At 37.6% G+C, this 18169-nt stretch overlaps 1 protein-coding gene across 1 annotated transcript; it reads right to left on the minus strand.

The window, feature by feature from the left end:
- Window positions 1-522: 522 nt before the first annotated feature.
- On the minus strand, window positions 523-18082 carry LOC127836950 (kelch-like protein diablo). Its single transcript, XM_052363620.1, has 9 exons — window positions 17944-18082; window positions 10804-11318; window positions 9609-9767; window positions 7248-7458; window positions 6710-6893; window positions 5941-6084; window positions 5195-5328; window positions 2272-2480; window positions 523-1651 (listed from the first exon to the last, which is right to left on the minus strand). The coding sequence occupies exons 1-9, from the start codon at window positions 17960-17962 to the stop codon at window positions 1460-1462; spliced, it is 1767 nt and encodes a 588-aa protein (XP_052219580.1). The 5' UTR covers window positions 17963-18082; the 3' UTR covers window positions 523-1459.
- Window positions 18083-18169: the final 87 nt, after the last annotated feature.

Genomic DNA, 18169 nt, shown 5'->3' on the forward strand with positions numbered 1-18169 from the left:
TCCATTCAATATTTCTTTAAAAATTATAACAATCGAATAAATTGTTTTCAATATTAAAATAATACATGCATAAATAATTATTTGCCTTAGCTTTCTTTGTGAAACTGCTAAAGGTTATGACTGTAATGCCACAAATAAGGATTTGGTTGTGAAGTATTGTACACAGTGAAACAACATGGATTGCGAAACATCTTTAAGTACCAAGTCAGACACAGCAAGGTCAACATGATAGACATACCACCAGTCAACAACCTGTACTGTTCCAGCAAGGTCAACATGATAGACATACCACCAGTCACCAATCTGTACTGTTCCAGACTCACAAAGAGGCGACCAGCACCCCTTTATATAAAAGTAGAAAATGTCCTAACAGATTAGCCTGTGCGGAATGCAGTTCTTCTAGAGCAGTACGCCTTAACCATTAACTACTTAGATGTGCATTTTGACACACCTCTTAACCACTAAGATATGCATTTTGGTGCACCCCTTAACCATATATCACTTAGATACGCACTTTGACCCTTTGAAAATCAATTTAATGTAAGACTTTTGTTACTAAAGTCAAGTATTAAAGGCTTCATTTCCACCTCTACAGACACTGATGGGCAGCAAACAATAGAAAGCCTGTTCAGACTGCAAGTTAATCACAGGCTGTTTTTTATGCTGGTTGCATATAGCCATTTTCACTCTGCTTCTGAGAAGGAAAGGGTTAATATAGTGCAGTTCTACTGGAAAAGGTTACTGACAGAAGATCATTTTCATGTACTTCTGAGAAAGCATTTTCTTTGAGCGAGTTATAAAACTTTATAATGGTACAAAAAGGTTACAATATGAATAACGTTCTTAACTTTTAATGAGCCAAATATTTTTTAATTTGCAGTTTTTTACAAGAGTCATGCCCCTTGTACCTTAGTATAGAAAACAATAACAATAATCCCATCCAAGCGCTTTACATGGGCCTAAATTCCTTGACAGATTTACCCTGGACCTTGCTATTTGAACAAATTATATGTCAAACACTAGAAGTTGTTATGAGTATCCATCTTCTAAGTTATCATCACACATCAGTCTTGTACCAGTGCATTCCATGGACTTTAAAGCACAGAATTTATAACATTTTTATTGGTTACTGGATGCCTTAAGATTTCCACATATTGTCACCACTCAATATTAGAGTAACACTCCAATTCAATTCACCAAATTCACGCTAAATAGACATGAATCAAGAGTTTTCACCATAAAAGCATGAGCTCAACTCTGTAAAACCTTGACCAATTAAACTCACGAATGAGTGTATAAACATTGTCAATTGCTCTCCTGATTCCAAACAAAGATAGTATCAAAACAGTTTGCTTTGACTGAAGGTCCCTCATCAGACATCCATAGTTGTCTGTCCCCCCTATCACCACAGATGTGTAACTTTCTGTTTTCCACTACTTGTCACTACCCCTACCCCTTATCACCACAGATGTGTCTCATGTTGGGGCATCCTGACCACCCCCACCCCGCCCCCAAGGCGCCGATAGTTCATTCCCCCACAGAGTTTCCAGCAGTTATTCTCGGGGTCATACTGCTCTATAGTCTTCAGGTATGTCGTGCCGTCAAAGCCTCCTATGGCCATTAGCTGCCCATTGACAACAGCCAGGCCCACCTGCAACACAACAGGCAATGCATTTGACTAAGAAATGATGTATTACTTTGAAACAGTTATCTGCAAATAAAAACAATTGAGTAGTCGTTATACAGCTGGGAAATCATGAACCTTTTCAATGGGTATAGGAGAAATAAACAGGGGTGTGATTTAAGAGTGATGAGAATGCCCTATCCCGTTTTAATACAGGGTTTAATCAAGCTCTTTATAATATGTATATACATCCAGCTAAGTTAGTAACTATTTTTAAAACAAGTTTGACATTGAAAAGGAGTAAATCAGCTGAAAGAAGGAGATCTCACACCCATGTACAATGCATATACGTGTACAATCGAAACCCGATGGCCAGGAGGAACAACACACGTCGAGCCATCCGATTTCTAATATATTTTTGTTTACTTACATAAGTCTGCAATACATTTAAACCACATGAAGTGTATTCATACTGCCTAAACTCTGTACTATTGCGTACTACTTTCTACTTTTGAATTAATAAGAACCATATATAGAGACCGGGATTCAGCTGTTTATTAGTGTTAGAGTAAATAATCAGTGGGTCTCTATTTTCACTAAGACCTTAGAAAATAAAAGACCCACAAAAATCCTAAAACAAAATCTACCCCGCTCCGTCTGGAGGTCATTGCGACGACAGGCTGCCAGGTGTTGGTCTGGGTGTTGTACCGCTCTGCACTGCTCAGCTCGGTGGTGTCGTCTCGACCACCCACGGCATAGATCATGTTGTTGTACACCGCCACACCCAGATGCTTGCGTCTAGTACCCATGGGAGAGACAGGTATCCATCGGTTAGACCTTGGATCATAGCGCTCCACTGTGGGTAAAAACAATTATGAATGATTAATGTTGCTCAACTGTTTTAAAAACAATTATGAATAAGAGCTTGTCACAGTGGTGCCAAATCCCCGCCGAAATGTGTTTGCTTGTATGAGAACATTTGTTTTAGAGGGTAGAATAATATTTGTAAAACATGGCACCTGTGTCATCTATTTATATTTCAAGGATCAATTAGTTATATAGTGTTGGAGTTATGCTGTAGAGAATAAAATATATGGAAATGAAAAAAAGGAGGTAATTAAAAAACTACGGCCGATAGAGTTATGGTTCATGTTCACAGCACTTCTCCTAGTTGCCATCTGTTTATATTTCTAGTTTCAAGTAAATCCCTTCAGTAGATATAGAGTAATGCTCCGGACAAAAATTTACTTTAAAATTAACTAAAGGGAGATAATTAAAAAACTAAGGTTGATAGAGTTATGGTTCTTATTCACTGCACTTCTCTTACTTGCCATCTGTTTATATTTCAAGTTTCAAGTAAATCCCTTCAGTAGATTAAGAGTTATGCTTCAGACAAAAATTTACTATGAAATTAAATAAAGGGAGATAATTAAAAAAACTAAGGTAGATAGAGTTATGTTTCTTAGTCAATGCACTTCTCCTACTTGCCATCTGTTTATATTTAAAGTTTCAAGTAAATCCCTTCAGTAGATTTAGAGTTATGCTCCGGACAAAAATTTTCTTTGAAATTAAATAAAGGGAGATAATTAAAAAACTAAGGTAGATAGAGTTATGGTTCTTAGTCACTGCACTTCTCCTACTTTCCATCTGTTTATATTTTAAGTTTCAAGTAAATCCCTCCAGTAGATTTAGAGTTATGCTCGGAAAAAAAATTACTTTGAAATTATATTAAAGGGGAGATAATTAAAAAAACTAAGGTAGATAGAGTTATGGTTCTTGGTCACTGCACTTCTCCTAGTTGCCATCTGTTTATATTTCAAGTTTCAAGTAAATCCCTTAAGTAGTTTTAGAGTTATGGTCTGGACAAAGTTTCGGATGGACTGACAGACAGACGAACAGGATCAATATTTACTTTTTTTTTTTTTTAGAGGTCACTGTGACCATGACCTTTGACCTAGTGAATCAAAATGGGTGTGGCGTGTAGAACTCATCAAGGTGCATGTGCATATAAAGTTTCAAAGTTGTAGGTGGAAGAACTGTGATGTTAGAGGCAAATTTCAAGTTTTATATGAGAGGTCACAGTGACCTTGACCTTTGACCTAGTGACCCAAAAATGGGTGAGGCGTGTAGAAGTCATCAAGGTGCATGTACATATGAAGTTTCAAAGTTGTAGGTGGAAGCACTATGATGTTAGAGGCAAAGTTCAAGTTTTATATTAGAGGTCACAGTGACCTTGACCTTTGACCTAGTGACCCAAAAATGGGTGTGGCGTGTAGAAGTCATCAAGGTGCATGTACATATGATGTTTCAAAGTTGTAGATGGAAGCACTAAGATGTTAGAGGCAAAGTTCAAGTTTTATATTAGAGGTCACAGTGACCTTGACCTTTGACCTTGTGACCCAAAAATGGGTGTGGCTTGTAGAACTCATCAAGGTGCATGTACATAGGAATTTTCAAAGCTGTAGGTGGAAGCACTGTGATGTTAGAGGCAAAGTTAAAGTTTTATATTAGAGATCACAGTGACATTGACCTATGACCTAGTGACCCAAAAATTGGTGTGGCATAAAGAAGTCATCAAGGTGCATGTACATATGAAGTTTCAAAGTTGTAGGTGGAAGCACTATGATGTTAGAGGCAAAGTTAAAGTTTTATATTAGAGGTCACAGTGACCTTGACCTTTTACCTAGTGACCCAAAAATGGGCGTGGCATGCAGAACTCATCAAGGTGCATGTACATATGAAGTTTCAAAGTTGTAGGTGGAAGCACTGTGATGTTAGAAGCAAAGTTAAAGTTTTATATTAGAGGTCACAGTGACCTTGACCTTTGACCTAGTGAACCAAAAATGGGTGTGGCGTGTAGAAGTCATCAAGGTGCATGTAAATATGAAGTTTAAAAGTTGTAGGTGGAAGCACTATGATGTTAGAGGCAAAATTAAAGTTTTATATTAGAACTCACAGTGACCTTGACCTTTGACCTAGTGACCCAAAAATGGGTGTGGCATGTAGAACTCATCAAGGTGCATGTACATATGAAGTTTCAAAGTTGTAAGTGGAAGCACTTTAATTTTAGAGCCAATGTAAGGGTTTTAGCACGACGTCCGGACGGCGGACGACGATGAGGCTATGACAATACCTCGGGTTTTCTCCTAAAACAGCCGAGCTAAAAATTAGTGCAAGAAAAGGGTGTCTTTACTCTTAAACATGATAGTATACTGGCTTTCTTTTTTATAACTATCTAGTAAATTCAATATTTCTAAAAAGCGTGTTTTAAGATGTGCTTGTGTAAATTCAATATTGTATTACTAACAAGTATTTTTTGAAGATGGGCTTTAAGACGTTGTTTAATAAGTTTGATTTTGAGTATGATTGAATCTTAGTGACTAGTTCTTTGGTGGAACCAGTTCTTTTGTAGATTTGAGAAAAATCATTAAAGCACATTTAAAATGATCCAACTAACTCTGTGATAATCAAAAGTAAGCTTAAACTATTGTGTCTGTAAGGCTCAATTAAGGCTTCTGTCAATGACTACTTACCATTGCCCTACCACACTCAGCCCAGCCTCGAACTCACCTGTGTTGAGAGGGGAGGTACCATCACTGCCCCCCACTGCATACAGGTAACCCCCAAGGACTGCCACTCCAACCCCAAGTCTTCGTGTACTCATGGAAGCAACCTTGGTCCACTTGTTCAACTGTGGGTCATACCTGAACACAAAAAAATCAAACAATAGAGGTAATAAATAACCACAATATGGATTTAAAACTGATCTAATTTGATTTTTTACCTTAAAGCCATACCATGACCTTGAAGACAGCCATGTGTCTCTTCAGCTCTGTGTTATTTAATTGTTATTTCAAAATCCTTTATTTAGTGTAGATTTTATAGTGTAAAAAGTCCATTTGAAAATGAAAATAAAATAACATTTTAATGTTTAATCATTAAACTTTAATGCATGTATGTACAGAGTCATCCCAAGTTAGCCTGTGCGGACTGCACAATCAGGAACGACACTTTATGCACACACTGGATTTTCATTATGAAGAGATTTCCTTTAAATAAAAAATTCCACAAAGCAGAAAGTGTTTTCCCTTATTAGCCTGTGCAGATTGCACAAGCTCATTTGGGATGACACTTTACGCACATGAATCAAGCCCATTTTTTCCAGAACAAGGCTTATAGTTGAGCTTGAACTTGTGGCGATTTTTTAACTTTATGGAGGATAATTTAGTTTGCTTTAAGTGGTTAGACATTATATCATCCCTGAAACTAAGAACAATTAATGTTATGATAATTTCTTGTATGAATATTGATCATACTTCTCTACAAAGTTGAGACAGGAGACACCGTCCTGGCCCCCCACAGCGTACATGTAGTTGTCGAGCACCGCAACCCCCACACTGGTACGACATGAACTGGTAGGGGCCACATCACTGCTCCATTGGTTGGTCTGTGGATCAAACCTGATCAGGGAAAACAGTAGTCAAATAATTATGTTTATGTAATATGAAATTTTCTTTATGTACAGAGTTATTTCTGTGGACCAACATGGCATGAACTAGATGGGTGCCATGTTATTGGTCGTTAGGTGTGTCTGTGGATAAAACATGACAGGGAAAACAGTAGTGGAAGCATTGAATTATGTTGTATGAAGTGGTTTTGTAGTAGAGTTTGAATTTTGTTTACATAAGAGCTCAAAATTGGACCCTGAGAAAATGGGTCTTATGCCATATGCGTTTAACCTAACTCCAGATAAGCTCTCCATTATGTAAATATTCACTGTAAAAATTAAATATAAAGAATCAGGGATACTATTTTTAATTTTTCCACCTAATCTGTATATAATTTTTTGTACTGGTATGTACAGACTAATGACTATTAATTGACAATAGAGTCTTGTAAAAGACACAGAGGTCCTTAATAAATGGCTTTTTACATGAACCATTGTCCTGTCAAAATCTACCCAGTTTTTCTTCGACAGATAAAAGTAAAGCATGACCAACAGAAAAATAGAGCTGATATTCTAAAAATCATGTTTTTGCTATTCTGTTGATGTGTTTGCACATTGTGACACTTTACTCTGCATACCTCTCAATGGAGTTAAGGTAGGACTGGCCATCATGTCCCCCCACTGCATACAGGAGGTCATTGAGCACTGCCACCCCTACACCACAACGCCTCTTGCACATGGGGGCCACCATACGCCATTCCCCGGTCTGGGGGTCGTACCTCTCCACACTAGAGATGGCGTCACCACTGCACCAGCCTCCCACTGAAATACAAACAATGTGGGGTATGAAAAAACAAGCCTCCAGGGATATGAAAATAGGAGTATCATAGGATAATATGAAATAAACAAGCATTATGGGATATGAAAAACCAAGCATCATGGGATATGAAAAACCAAGCATCATGGGATATGAAAATATGATCATAATGGTCAATCAAAATACAAGCTTTTTATTTTAACCCAGGGGCATGGACATATCAAATTTTTCTAACAACTCATACACTGACGAAATACAGATTAATGCTTTAAATTTATTACAAAATCCTGATTGAATGGATTCTTGAACTAGTGAAAGCAATGTAAGCCTTTATGCCTTGGGTTACTAAGCCCACTCACCTGCAAACAGAACCTCTCCACACCGAATGGGTTTGCGTGCGCGGGTGCGTGGCCCCTGCATTAGGGGCCGCTCCTGGGGCAGGAGCAGGTAATTCTTGGCCTCGTCCACGAGGTCCCTGCACGCGTCGTCACTCTTGATGAGCAGGTCTGACCCCACTGTGCCCACCAGAAACTTGGGGCTCATCAGGGGCAGTCTCACATGCTGAAGGACCTGGAGATTGGGAGTGGAATACACCAGCAATATATTTGAGCCTCAAATTTTGTCAACCAAATTTAGAAACATGACAAGCTTTACTTCTAGGAGGTGGCCTGGAGTTAATGGAACCCATAACTCTTGAATATACAATACCTAAAGCAGACTGCTTCTAAATGAGCCACGCTATGGAAAAACTAGGCTTAGGTAATGTTTATGAGTAAAGGCTAATCTTGAGCGACATGTTCCACTTTTATTGTATGTTTGGTTTAAAGGAAATCTCTTCTCAGAGAAAAGGCAGTTTGGGCGGAAAGTGTCGTCTGTGATCAGCATGTGCAGACTGAACAGGCTAATCTGAACGCCACTTTACACAATGCATTAAGCCCCGTTTCCCACAGCACAGCTCACTTATATGAGAAGAAAAGGTGTGTAGAGTGGATACATCTGATCATAATAAGGGCATGTAAAAGGCAACATCTTCATTAATAAGAAGCAAGCATTTTTAATCCAAACAAGGGCTGTTTGTAAAACATGCATACCCCCCATATGGGCTGTCAGTTGTAGTGGAAGCCATTGTGTGAATACGTTTTTGTCACTGTGACCTTGACCTTTGGCCTAGTGATCTGAAAATCAATAGGGGTCATCTCCCAGTCATGATAAATTGATCCAATTTAGCAGGATGGGAGAGTCCACTAGGCATAAATAGGTAAAAGTTTTAGGAAAGAAAAATACAATGATATTTGACCTTTTACCTTGAAGGATGACCTTGACCTTGACTTTTCACCACTCAAAATGTGCAGCTCAGTGAGATACACATGAATGCCAAATATCAAGTTGCTATCTTCAATATTGCAAAAGTTATCAAACTTTGCAAGTTATCAAACTTTTACCAAGGTTAAAGCTTTTGGACACACACATACTGTGAATGAAATATGGGCTGTCAGTTGTAGTGGCAGTCATTGTGTGAATATGTTTTTTGTCACTGTGACCTTGACCTTTGACCTAGTGACCTGAAAATCAATAGGGGTCATCTTCCAGTCATGATCAATGTACCTATGAAGTTTCATGATCCTAGGCCTTATTATTCTTGAGTTATCATCAGGAAACCATTTTACTGTTTCGAATCACTGTGACCTTGACCTTTGACCTAGTGACCTGAAAATTAATAGGGGTCATCTTCCAGTCATGATCAATGTACCTATGAAGTTTCATGATCCTAGGCGTAAGCACTCTTGAGTTATCATCCGGAAACAATTTTACTATTTCGAGTCACTGTGACCTTGACCTTTGACCTAGTGACCTGAAAATCAATAGGGGTCTGCCAGTAATTATCAATGTACCTATGAAGTTTCATGATCCTGGGTGTAAGCATTCTTGAGTTATCATCCAAAAACCATTTTACTGTTTCGAGTCACTGTGACCTTGACCTTTGACCTAGTGACCTGAAAATCAATAGGGGTTATCTGCCAGTCATGATCAATGTTCCTATGAAGTTTCATGATCCTAGGCGTAAGCATTCTTGAGTTATCATCTGGAAACCATTTTACTGTTTCGAGTTACTGTGACCTTGACCTTTGACCTATTGACCTGAAAATCAATAGGGGTCATCTGCCAGTCATGATCAATGTACCTATGAAGTTTCATGATCCTAGGCTTAAGCATTCTTGAGTTATCATCCAAAAACCGTTTTACTGTTTCGAGTCACTTTGGCCTTGACCTTTGACCTAGTGACCTGAAAATCAATAGGGGTCATCTGCCAGTCATGATCAATGTACCTATGAAGTTTCATGATCCTAGGCCTAAGCGTTCTTGAGTTATCATCCGGAAACCATCTGGTGGACGGACCGACCGACGGACGGACCGACCAACATGTGCAAAACAATATACCCCCTCTTCTTTGAAGGGGGGCATAAATATAGTTTATATCTGTTCTATTTATGTCTTTCAATTGTACATGTATTCCACTTAAGTGTATGCAAAACAATATTCAAATACTTTTCAACAAATATTCAGAAACAAACTAACTGTTCACTTTAGTGTTTTGACCACTGTAAATTTCATTTGACCCGTAAAAATTTCAAGAACAGGGTCATTTGACCCCTTGTTTTCAAAATCTAGTAATATCTGTCGCAAGAAATATGGGCCTATTTAAACCCCTAGGTGCGTACCACAGGCAGGTGTTGTCTGCGCTCCTGGATGTTGTACTTGACCCAGCCCATGACCGCACTGAACACCTGCTCCTCCGTGCGCACGTTGAGCTCGTCACTGGCGATGATCTCCTTCAGCTGGTTGATGGGCAGCAACATGAACTCCTCACTCTCCATCACCTAGGCAACCAAAACATCAACAGTGAGTGCTCTGCACAACCAATCAACAGGTCAGACTCAAGACAACAAACCAATCAACATTAACGAACCAATCAATATTAACAACAGCACTTGAGAACTCCATTATGTACATGTACAATTACATGTATATCCATATCTGTCGAGATGAGGTTTTTATAAAGGTGGAGCATGTTTAAGGGAATTTATAACTTGACCTATCTGACTTTCTAATACTAAAAACTTCATGTGGATAACATTATAGAATTGAATAATTTGACAAGTATGGAAAATGTAAGGGTCTGAGCACATTCATTAGCTTCTATACATTTAACTGGGTTGGGAAAAATCACTCTGACATCACCAACCAAAACTTCAGGCGTATATGCTATATAATCTGAAATTTAATAACAATATACTTATAATTTTAATTCAACTGAACAACTTTCACTTTAAGGTTAATACGTTGTATATTGTTGTTTTTAAATTACGGTACCCTTGCTTCCTTAACACCATGTTCACTTTTTTTATATAACACCACACATAACACCACTGACCCTTAGGGTAGTTTAAAAGTTTAGGCTTAAGTACTAATAAATTCAATATATTACTGCAATTATAAAACAACATTTGAATAGATTAAAGTTAAACCACATAAAAAGCATACAAGTTTAAACCCAAGAAATCACTTTAACCCTTTCAGTGCGGGAACCGAATTTTGAAGGCCTTTGGAAACAGTTTGGATCCAGATGAGACGCCACAGAACGTGGCGTCTCATCAGGATCCAAACTGTTTGCTATTCTGATAATATTATTTGAAAAAAAATCGAAGAAAATGCTAATTTTAGAAACTAAGCAGATGACAATTAAGCAGCAACAAATTTCCCAGCATGCAAAGGCTTATTTGAGTCACTTATATGACACTGCAATATTTTCCTGACAACTAATTTCAACTCAATGAAGTAAATCAGCTTTTTCAATTAACATCTAAGAGAAATAAGAATACAAACTGTACCTGACAAGTAAGAAATTGTCAATACCTCTTGAAAATTATGTTGTGTAAATTTATCTGCAATCCGTAACAAGTCCCTGCACGCATGTGTGTCTGCAAAAGCCCGAATTCCAAGGCAATTTGATGGATCTAATTGTCTTTTCAAAAATTCACAGCACACGTCTTGTATTTCTGCAAGCTGCAGCAAGCACGCAGCTGGCAATAAAGTCTGCACATTGCTCTCTTCAACCATAATGTTTGACATGTAACAGAAGTCTATCAAAAGTTCCATAGCATTTTCATCGATATCCCGAATTGTGACCTCCGTCTGTCTACTCTCGGCCAGCTCTCCAGTAAACATAGCATGGAAGTAAGGGCTACATGCTGATAGAATAACCCTGTGGGCAAATATCTTTCTCTGCCCAACAATAAGGACCACATCGCAGAGCTCTCTATGTTTACGGAGCACGTTGATGGCTTCCAGCGTGTGTTTGGGGTGTTTGTCAGAGGCGTAGGCCAGCCGGGCAGGGGACGAAGGCCTCTCGGACCCAGTTTGAGTGAGATCTGAAATGGTGGAATGTAAGCTTTGATTGATTCTCGTCTGGGAAATGCACTACACTTAATGCATGTGCATAAAAAGCTAATCAGGGACAACACTTTCTGTCTGAATTGGATTTTCAGTAAGAAGAAACTTCCTTTAAAAGAAATATAGCCTGTGGAATGCATAGGCTTAATTGGGATGACACTTTAACCCTTTCAGTGCGGGAACCAAATTTTGAAGGCCTTTGCAAACAGTTTGGATCCAGATGAGACGCCACAGAACGTGGCGTCTCATCAGGATCCAAACTGTTTGCTATTCTGATAGTATTCTTTGAAAAAAATCAAAGAAAATGCTAATTTTAGAAATTAAGCAGACGACATTTTAGCAGACGACAAATTTCCCAGCATGCAAAGGGTTTATTGAAACAGAATCCTTCTTGTTGATGCAAGAATTTTGCAATTTTCTCACTTTTGACTCCAGATAATTATCTGCCTTGCATTATACATATCAATTCAAATGTAACCAGAAAACTGAGAAACATTTTCAAAGAATTTAACTTGTATGTACAAACACAAATTCTTTGAACTACAGTAATTTGACCCCTGAAAATTACATCTGACCCCTGAAATTTTCACTTGGTCATTTGTTTCCTGGTTTTGGAAATTGATTGATATGGCTAAGGTATACCAGGGTTATCTATATAAGACTGAGTGACCGTACCCACAGGGCTTGACACTAACTTTTTTTACCTACTGACCCAAAGGACCACCAGCTTTCAGAAATTACTGGTCCACCAAGATTTCAAGCGGTCCGACAATTTCTATGTTATTTTACCGAAATTTCAAGCTTCTCTTCATTAGTTTTAGGTTTTTTAGGCGGAGATTCAACCAACCCCGTAATGAAATTCCACATCGCGAAAACTTGTAATTTTGAAATTACGCAAGTTTACTCTCCAGAAATATCAAAACATTATTTGGCGCCCTCCAGTGTAAATTTGCACGGTAAATAAAGTACCTTCTGATGGTACTAATATCGGGTCTGAGATCAATAAAATGCTGCTTATTGCTGCTTTTTCAAAATAATTAATAACATTTTGTTCATTTCTCGATCAAATGTAACGTTAATTTGTGTATCGATTACAACAAAGTACGGAGACATTTGCGGAACGCAAATCGATTTTTTGACATTTGAGGAACGCAAATCGATTTTTTGATCTGACAACTGGTTTTTGTCATCCACGCATCTAGAAAAATTGGAATTTCCAATATGTTGCTATTTTTATCCCGGTCTCGAGTCGGCCCATAAAATAATGATGAAATTTTCATCATCTGTTTATTATGAACATTAAAAATTTTTTTTTTTATGAAAACGGCTTTCCACCAGTATTTCGCAATAAGCTGGCCAGGATTTTTAACTGGTCAGACGTATCAACCAAATTTCTAGTTTCACTTGTCCTCCCTAATTTTTACTGACCCTGGGTCAAGGGAGCACCATTAGTGTCAAGCCCTGGTTACACATACCTTGCATTTTAATGATTTATCACTTTTATGTTAATTATTTCAAGTTTGAAATGTATAACAAAACTTCCACATTCAGAGGCCAGGTAAAATAAACTTTAGTTTTTTTTAATTAATGAAATCCCTGTGTGTGGTACATTTTTATTGTATGCTGCTGGATTCTTTGCATACCTGTTTATAAATGTCAGTGGTTTAAGAAAAATTAATATAAACTGACTCCCAGAGCCTTTGATAATTTTTGCTGAGACAGCTCTCAGTGACCGTTTGGGTCAATAAGGCTCTAGGATAGGTGCCCCACCCCCCCATCCAGAGAAGCGCCCCCTCAAAGATTTTTCACTGGGTGGAGAACTGCCCCCTCACTGTTTTTTATTAGGCGGAGAACTGCCCTCCTGCTGAAAAATAGTGGGCGGAGAAGTGCCCTCCTGTCAGAATTGATGACCGGGAAAGTGCCCCCTAAATAAAGAAATTTTGCGGCGAGTAAAGTCGATATATAGAGCGAGTATTACAATGACAAAAACGCCAGTAACTTTCTTGCTAATTTGGTTGGAACGTGAGCGAAATTTCAAAAATAATATACAAGTAATAAAAGGTATAAAACGGCAAAAAATACCTGCCTCGGCATGGACGTCGCCATATTGATAATCACGTGATTTTCCCCTATGTGAAAAAAGAAAAAATCCCTTTTTTTCTAATAAAATGTTTTCGCGTCTGAATTATTTGATATTTTCCCCGTAATTAAAACAAACAATTAGTATGCAAATTATTACATCCTTATGCAAGCTGAAAACAATAATTTATTTGTTTATTTCCTCCAATTACAGGTTTCGACGGTTCAATGTGATAAACCAGTATGCGGCTTTCTTCAAAGGTAACAAGTGCTCAACAATTAAAGTCGGTCCGGACTACCAATTAAAAGATTAAAAGATCGCGGCGCTTAGCGTTAAAGGTAACACGTTCCCAGCCTGCCTAATCAGCTGCAAATTAAAGCAAACTGAAACCGATTTTGTTTTTGAAATGCATGACACGCTCTGCTCAAAATGCAAACTGTTTCTGTCAAATGTATAAAATACAACATAGACTGTCAAATATCTCTATAACCATTGCATCAATTATGGAGTTCATTAGAAGTCAGAGAGGCACTGCAAAGCTATGCTATGAAGGTTTCTCGTACACAAAGAAAAAGGAAACCAAGTCGACGATTCGATGGGAATGTTCTCAGCGCCGAAGCGAGAACTGCAAGGGAACCGTCACTACAGACAATCCAGGAAGTTAATTATTAATTATTACAAATAAAGTGTATTAGTATATGAAAAGTTAATAACTTAATGAATCAAAAACGACCCTTGTATCTATAAGAAATTAAAGAATATTATATTTACTGCATTTAGTCATTTATTGAAATTTAACCCATTTAAGCCTAGTGATGCATTGAGTGGTACATTGCAAAACTATATAAGTATGTACATTTATTCTCATTTGATGTTTTCACATGTACTCAGATGCACGTCTATATTTAGTTACGACACATGTTCTGTATTAACACGCACGCTTTTCTTGTGTGGACTCGACTATTTTTCGCGCTCTTTTTAAAACACAACTTTTACATGGCATTCATGTATAGCGATTGGTGCAGATGCGGACTTATATAATATTATCACGCAGCGTTTTTTTTCATTCGGTAACCGGACTCATTCCCAAATGGGAGCTAAACATTCCCAATGGAAGGTTTTAAAAAAAAAATTTTTTTTTTAGATCTCAATATTTTGTTCATCTCCCATCCATATAAGATAAACCTTAGTTAATATAATACAGGACACACTTGTATCCTCAATTTTTAAGCATTTGTTAGCAAAACAACAACAACACTAATATCCCAATTTTAGTAAAAACGCCGTGAATTTTCCCAATCCAAAGGGACCCGGCCCCATTCCCAAAACAGGCTTTTTCCGCTCCATTTTGGGAAAATGCCGCACTGGAATTTTGGTAATTTCGCGTCGTGAAAACGCCCATTTTGGGAAAAAATTATTCGCAAAAATTGGCTCAATTGGGAAAAATAATCGCATGTAAATAGTGTTTCTTATATTTCAAAGAAGCCGTTAACTGGTAAATAACGACTATTTTGATAACTTACTATTAAAATTTTACAAAGTATTATGAAAATGTGAGATAAGTGCAGGTTTTTTAATCTGAATTTGGGGTAAAGGCCTGGCCTTTTTTGAGGTGAAAAAAATCGTGCGAAGCGCTGGATTTTGAGGAAAATAGGGAAAGTCTTAAATAATCATTAACATATTTTACAGTTTTTAAAACAAATTCAAGGCAACAGATAATTTAATTATGCAACACTTTCTATTTTCTACACCGGATCAGGTTAACTTATATATTTTAAGGTAAATTTTTTTTTTTTTTGGAATTGGGAATTTTTTTTCAATTGGGAAAAAAACAACCAGATTTGCATTGGGAATGGGGCCGAATTTCGGACCCGTGGCATAGGGCGGAAAAAGCCTGCAAAATGGTGAAAAAAAACACTGTCAAGTGGATGTAGAAAATTTGTGTTATTCAGTTCGATAAATGGAATACAGTACACTCCACGCGTTTTCCCCAATTTCCCTCCATACTCCGCGGGTTTCGACCTGGAGGGAGATTAAGAAAATCCCGCTATACGCGGCGTTTGCATGATTTTGGACGCGGCGGTTAACGATCGGCAAAACTGATAAACCGACGCGGCGGCCCTCGGCGTTGGCAACGCGGGGGAAACTCCGCGTTTTACGAGATAACGATCAATTTAATTTTGTTTGACTTCCTGATTTTCAAATAAAATTACATTTATTACAAGTACATACATGTACATGTAGTATAATATTTACAATTAAAAAAAACAACCAAGATAGATCGATCCCGACGTGGTTGTAGAAGTAGTTGTGGTTGTATAGAAAACTCGTTGATTTACGACACACAAAACGTCGTCTTTTAACTAATACTTACCAATTAATATAAACACAGTTTGCAACATTGTTTTTATTTTGATAATTTAATCCAAAGTTTTCATGTTAGCAGGTGATTTTCTATAATGAACATGTATACAAATGACCAAGGACCCTAAAAATCTCGCAAATCTGTGTGAATTGACAGTTTGACGTAATCAAAGAAAAGCCGCTTCCTGTCTAAAGGCATAACTTACTCAAGTAAACACGTTCAACGAATGCATAAGGAATGGTTTTAATTGTCGGAACAAAGTCTATTCTCTGCTCGCTAATGCATTGATTTTCTCTTTGTTTGTAGGTTATTCCATTGATTGCTAAAAGGTGGTAACTATTGAGTTGATAATTGCATTTAATATTCACAGTTGTATTCTTGTTGCGTCGACATTCTAAACAATGTTTACCAGTAATTATGGACCAAATCGGCAGAGTGACATTCACACATGTTAATCCCTTTTGTCAAAACACCGAATACAGCAGTCTACACAATAGGTCAGTAGACAAGCTTTGCGTGTTTTCATAACGTCAAACACTTAAAATCCAGTTCCGCCCAGATGTCTTCTGTAATCAGTTTACAGTACAATTAGTGTTAAAATAATTACTCTACTAAAATACCGTAACGATAAAGATTCGGCGTGTTCGATTTCAAATTATTTTAGAGGAAATATCAACTTATTCGCGATATAATTTCGTTAATAAATACCAAAGAAACTTTTAACCGAAATCAACAATGTTCTCTGCGCTACAAAGTTTGTATCAAAAAAGTCAATACACGCACGCTTTGCAGAAATATACATTGTACCTTGACCTTGTACATTGCAGCATAATTTTCGCGCGCTTTTGTCGGGAAATATACATGACTGTATATTGGAAGCATTTGTAAACGTCGTGTTAACAATTAAAAATCGTAGTGTGTTTCGGATTACTAATTATTATCATTTGGAAATTTTACGGAACATTTATTCTTGTGTCGTATGTGTTATGATTTAAATATTAATTTGTCAAATGTATTATATTAGACTAATTCATATTGTAGACGTACCTGTGAATTAAAAAACATAATTTTTATACGTATTAATTTTCTATACAATTATCTTTTTATACATGTACTACAGTATTTAAACAATTTATTATAACAATATTTTTATTTTTTGGCATGCCCAGTAGCACACTGCTAACGCGGCGTTGCGCGGCGATCACTGATAAGAACGGAAGGTGTCTGCATTTACCGACTAGCCTAAAGTAATACACGCCGCGGGAATTAGCGAACGTGGCGTAACGCCGAGCGTTTTATCGAGTTCACCTCGCTCTTCCAACGCCGCGTGAACACTCGCTAGCAGAAAAAACCCGCGGAGGGAGCGCGTTTTTTGGGGAAAACGCGTGGAGTGTACTGTATACTAGTACTGAAATTTAATTGTTACCGGATAAAATGTGTAAGGGTCTAACGTAAAATTACCCGTAAGTATTGTTTTCACTACATACTCGCCATAAGTAATTTATTGCTCACCATGTGCACTGAACTTCTCATTAGAAGCCATTGTTGTTTGAGTAACTGCTAATTGAAGTTGACACAGGGGGCACTTATCCGCCCCTTGAATTATTGTGAGGGGGCAGATCTCCGCCTACTTAATTCTAACAGGGGGGCAGTTCTCCGCCCCTACCGATTTGATGGGAGGGCACCTCTCCGCCCCCTTTAAAATAAGGGGGCAGTTCTCCGGGGGGCAGTTCTCCGGAGGGGGGGGCTCCCATCAGCCGGTCAATAATACCCGCAATGGGAGTTTGACAGTATAGATAGATAGATAGGTTATGAAGCTGACAGTTAAATTATTGCAGCTAGGTTGAGGGGTGAAAGCCGAAAGGGCATGAAATTGAAGAAAAAAAAACAAGGCAAAATTTATTTAAGCACTCACCTGCACAAGTACTCAAAATACTCTTCGGCGTTAATAAGTGCAGCATATATCATGCCGTTATAACTTAAACGGGTAAATGAGGAATAAGAATCATGGGCAATATTATGTGCCTATAATACTCGAAAGAGCGGTTGGCAGTATACAGAGATAGATAGCATACCCCACCCACTTTTTTATATTACGTGTCTAACACAATTGCGTTTATTGTGATATTTAGAGAGAATAAGTATTAAAAATATTTACCAACAGCTCCCTTTAACATTTTTGTTCACGGCTAAATAGATAGATAAAACAAAACAATAACTGAACACAGGAAAATATATCTTATTTACAAAAATGTGTAATTTTGACAGCCATCTATGATCATAAATATGCAAAAATACACGAAATTTCATTGGCTTAAAATGGAATATACCTTTCACAATTATCCAATGAAATCTTGTGTTACATTTTGGTTTAACTTCCGTTC

This window comes from Dreissena polymorpha, chromosome 7, assembly GCF_020536995.1.
Source record: "Dreissena polymorpha isolate Duluth1 chromosome 7, UMN_Dpol_1.0, whole genome shotgun sequence".
NCBI lineage: Eukaryota > Metazoa > Mollusca > Bivalvia > Myida > Dreissenidae > Dreissena > Dreissena polymorpha.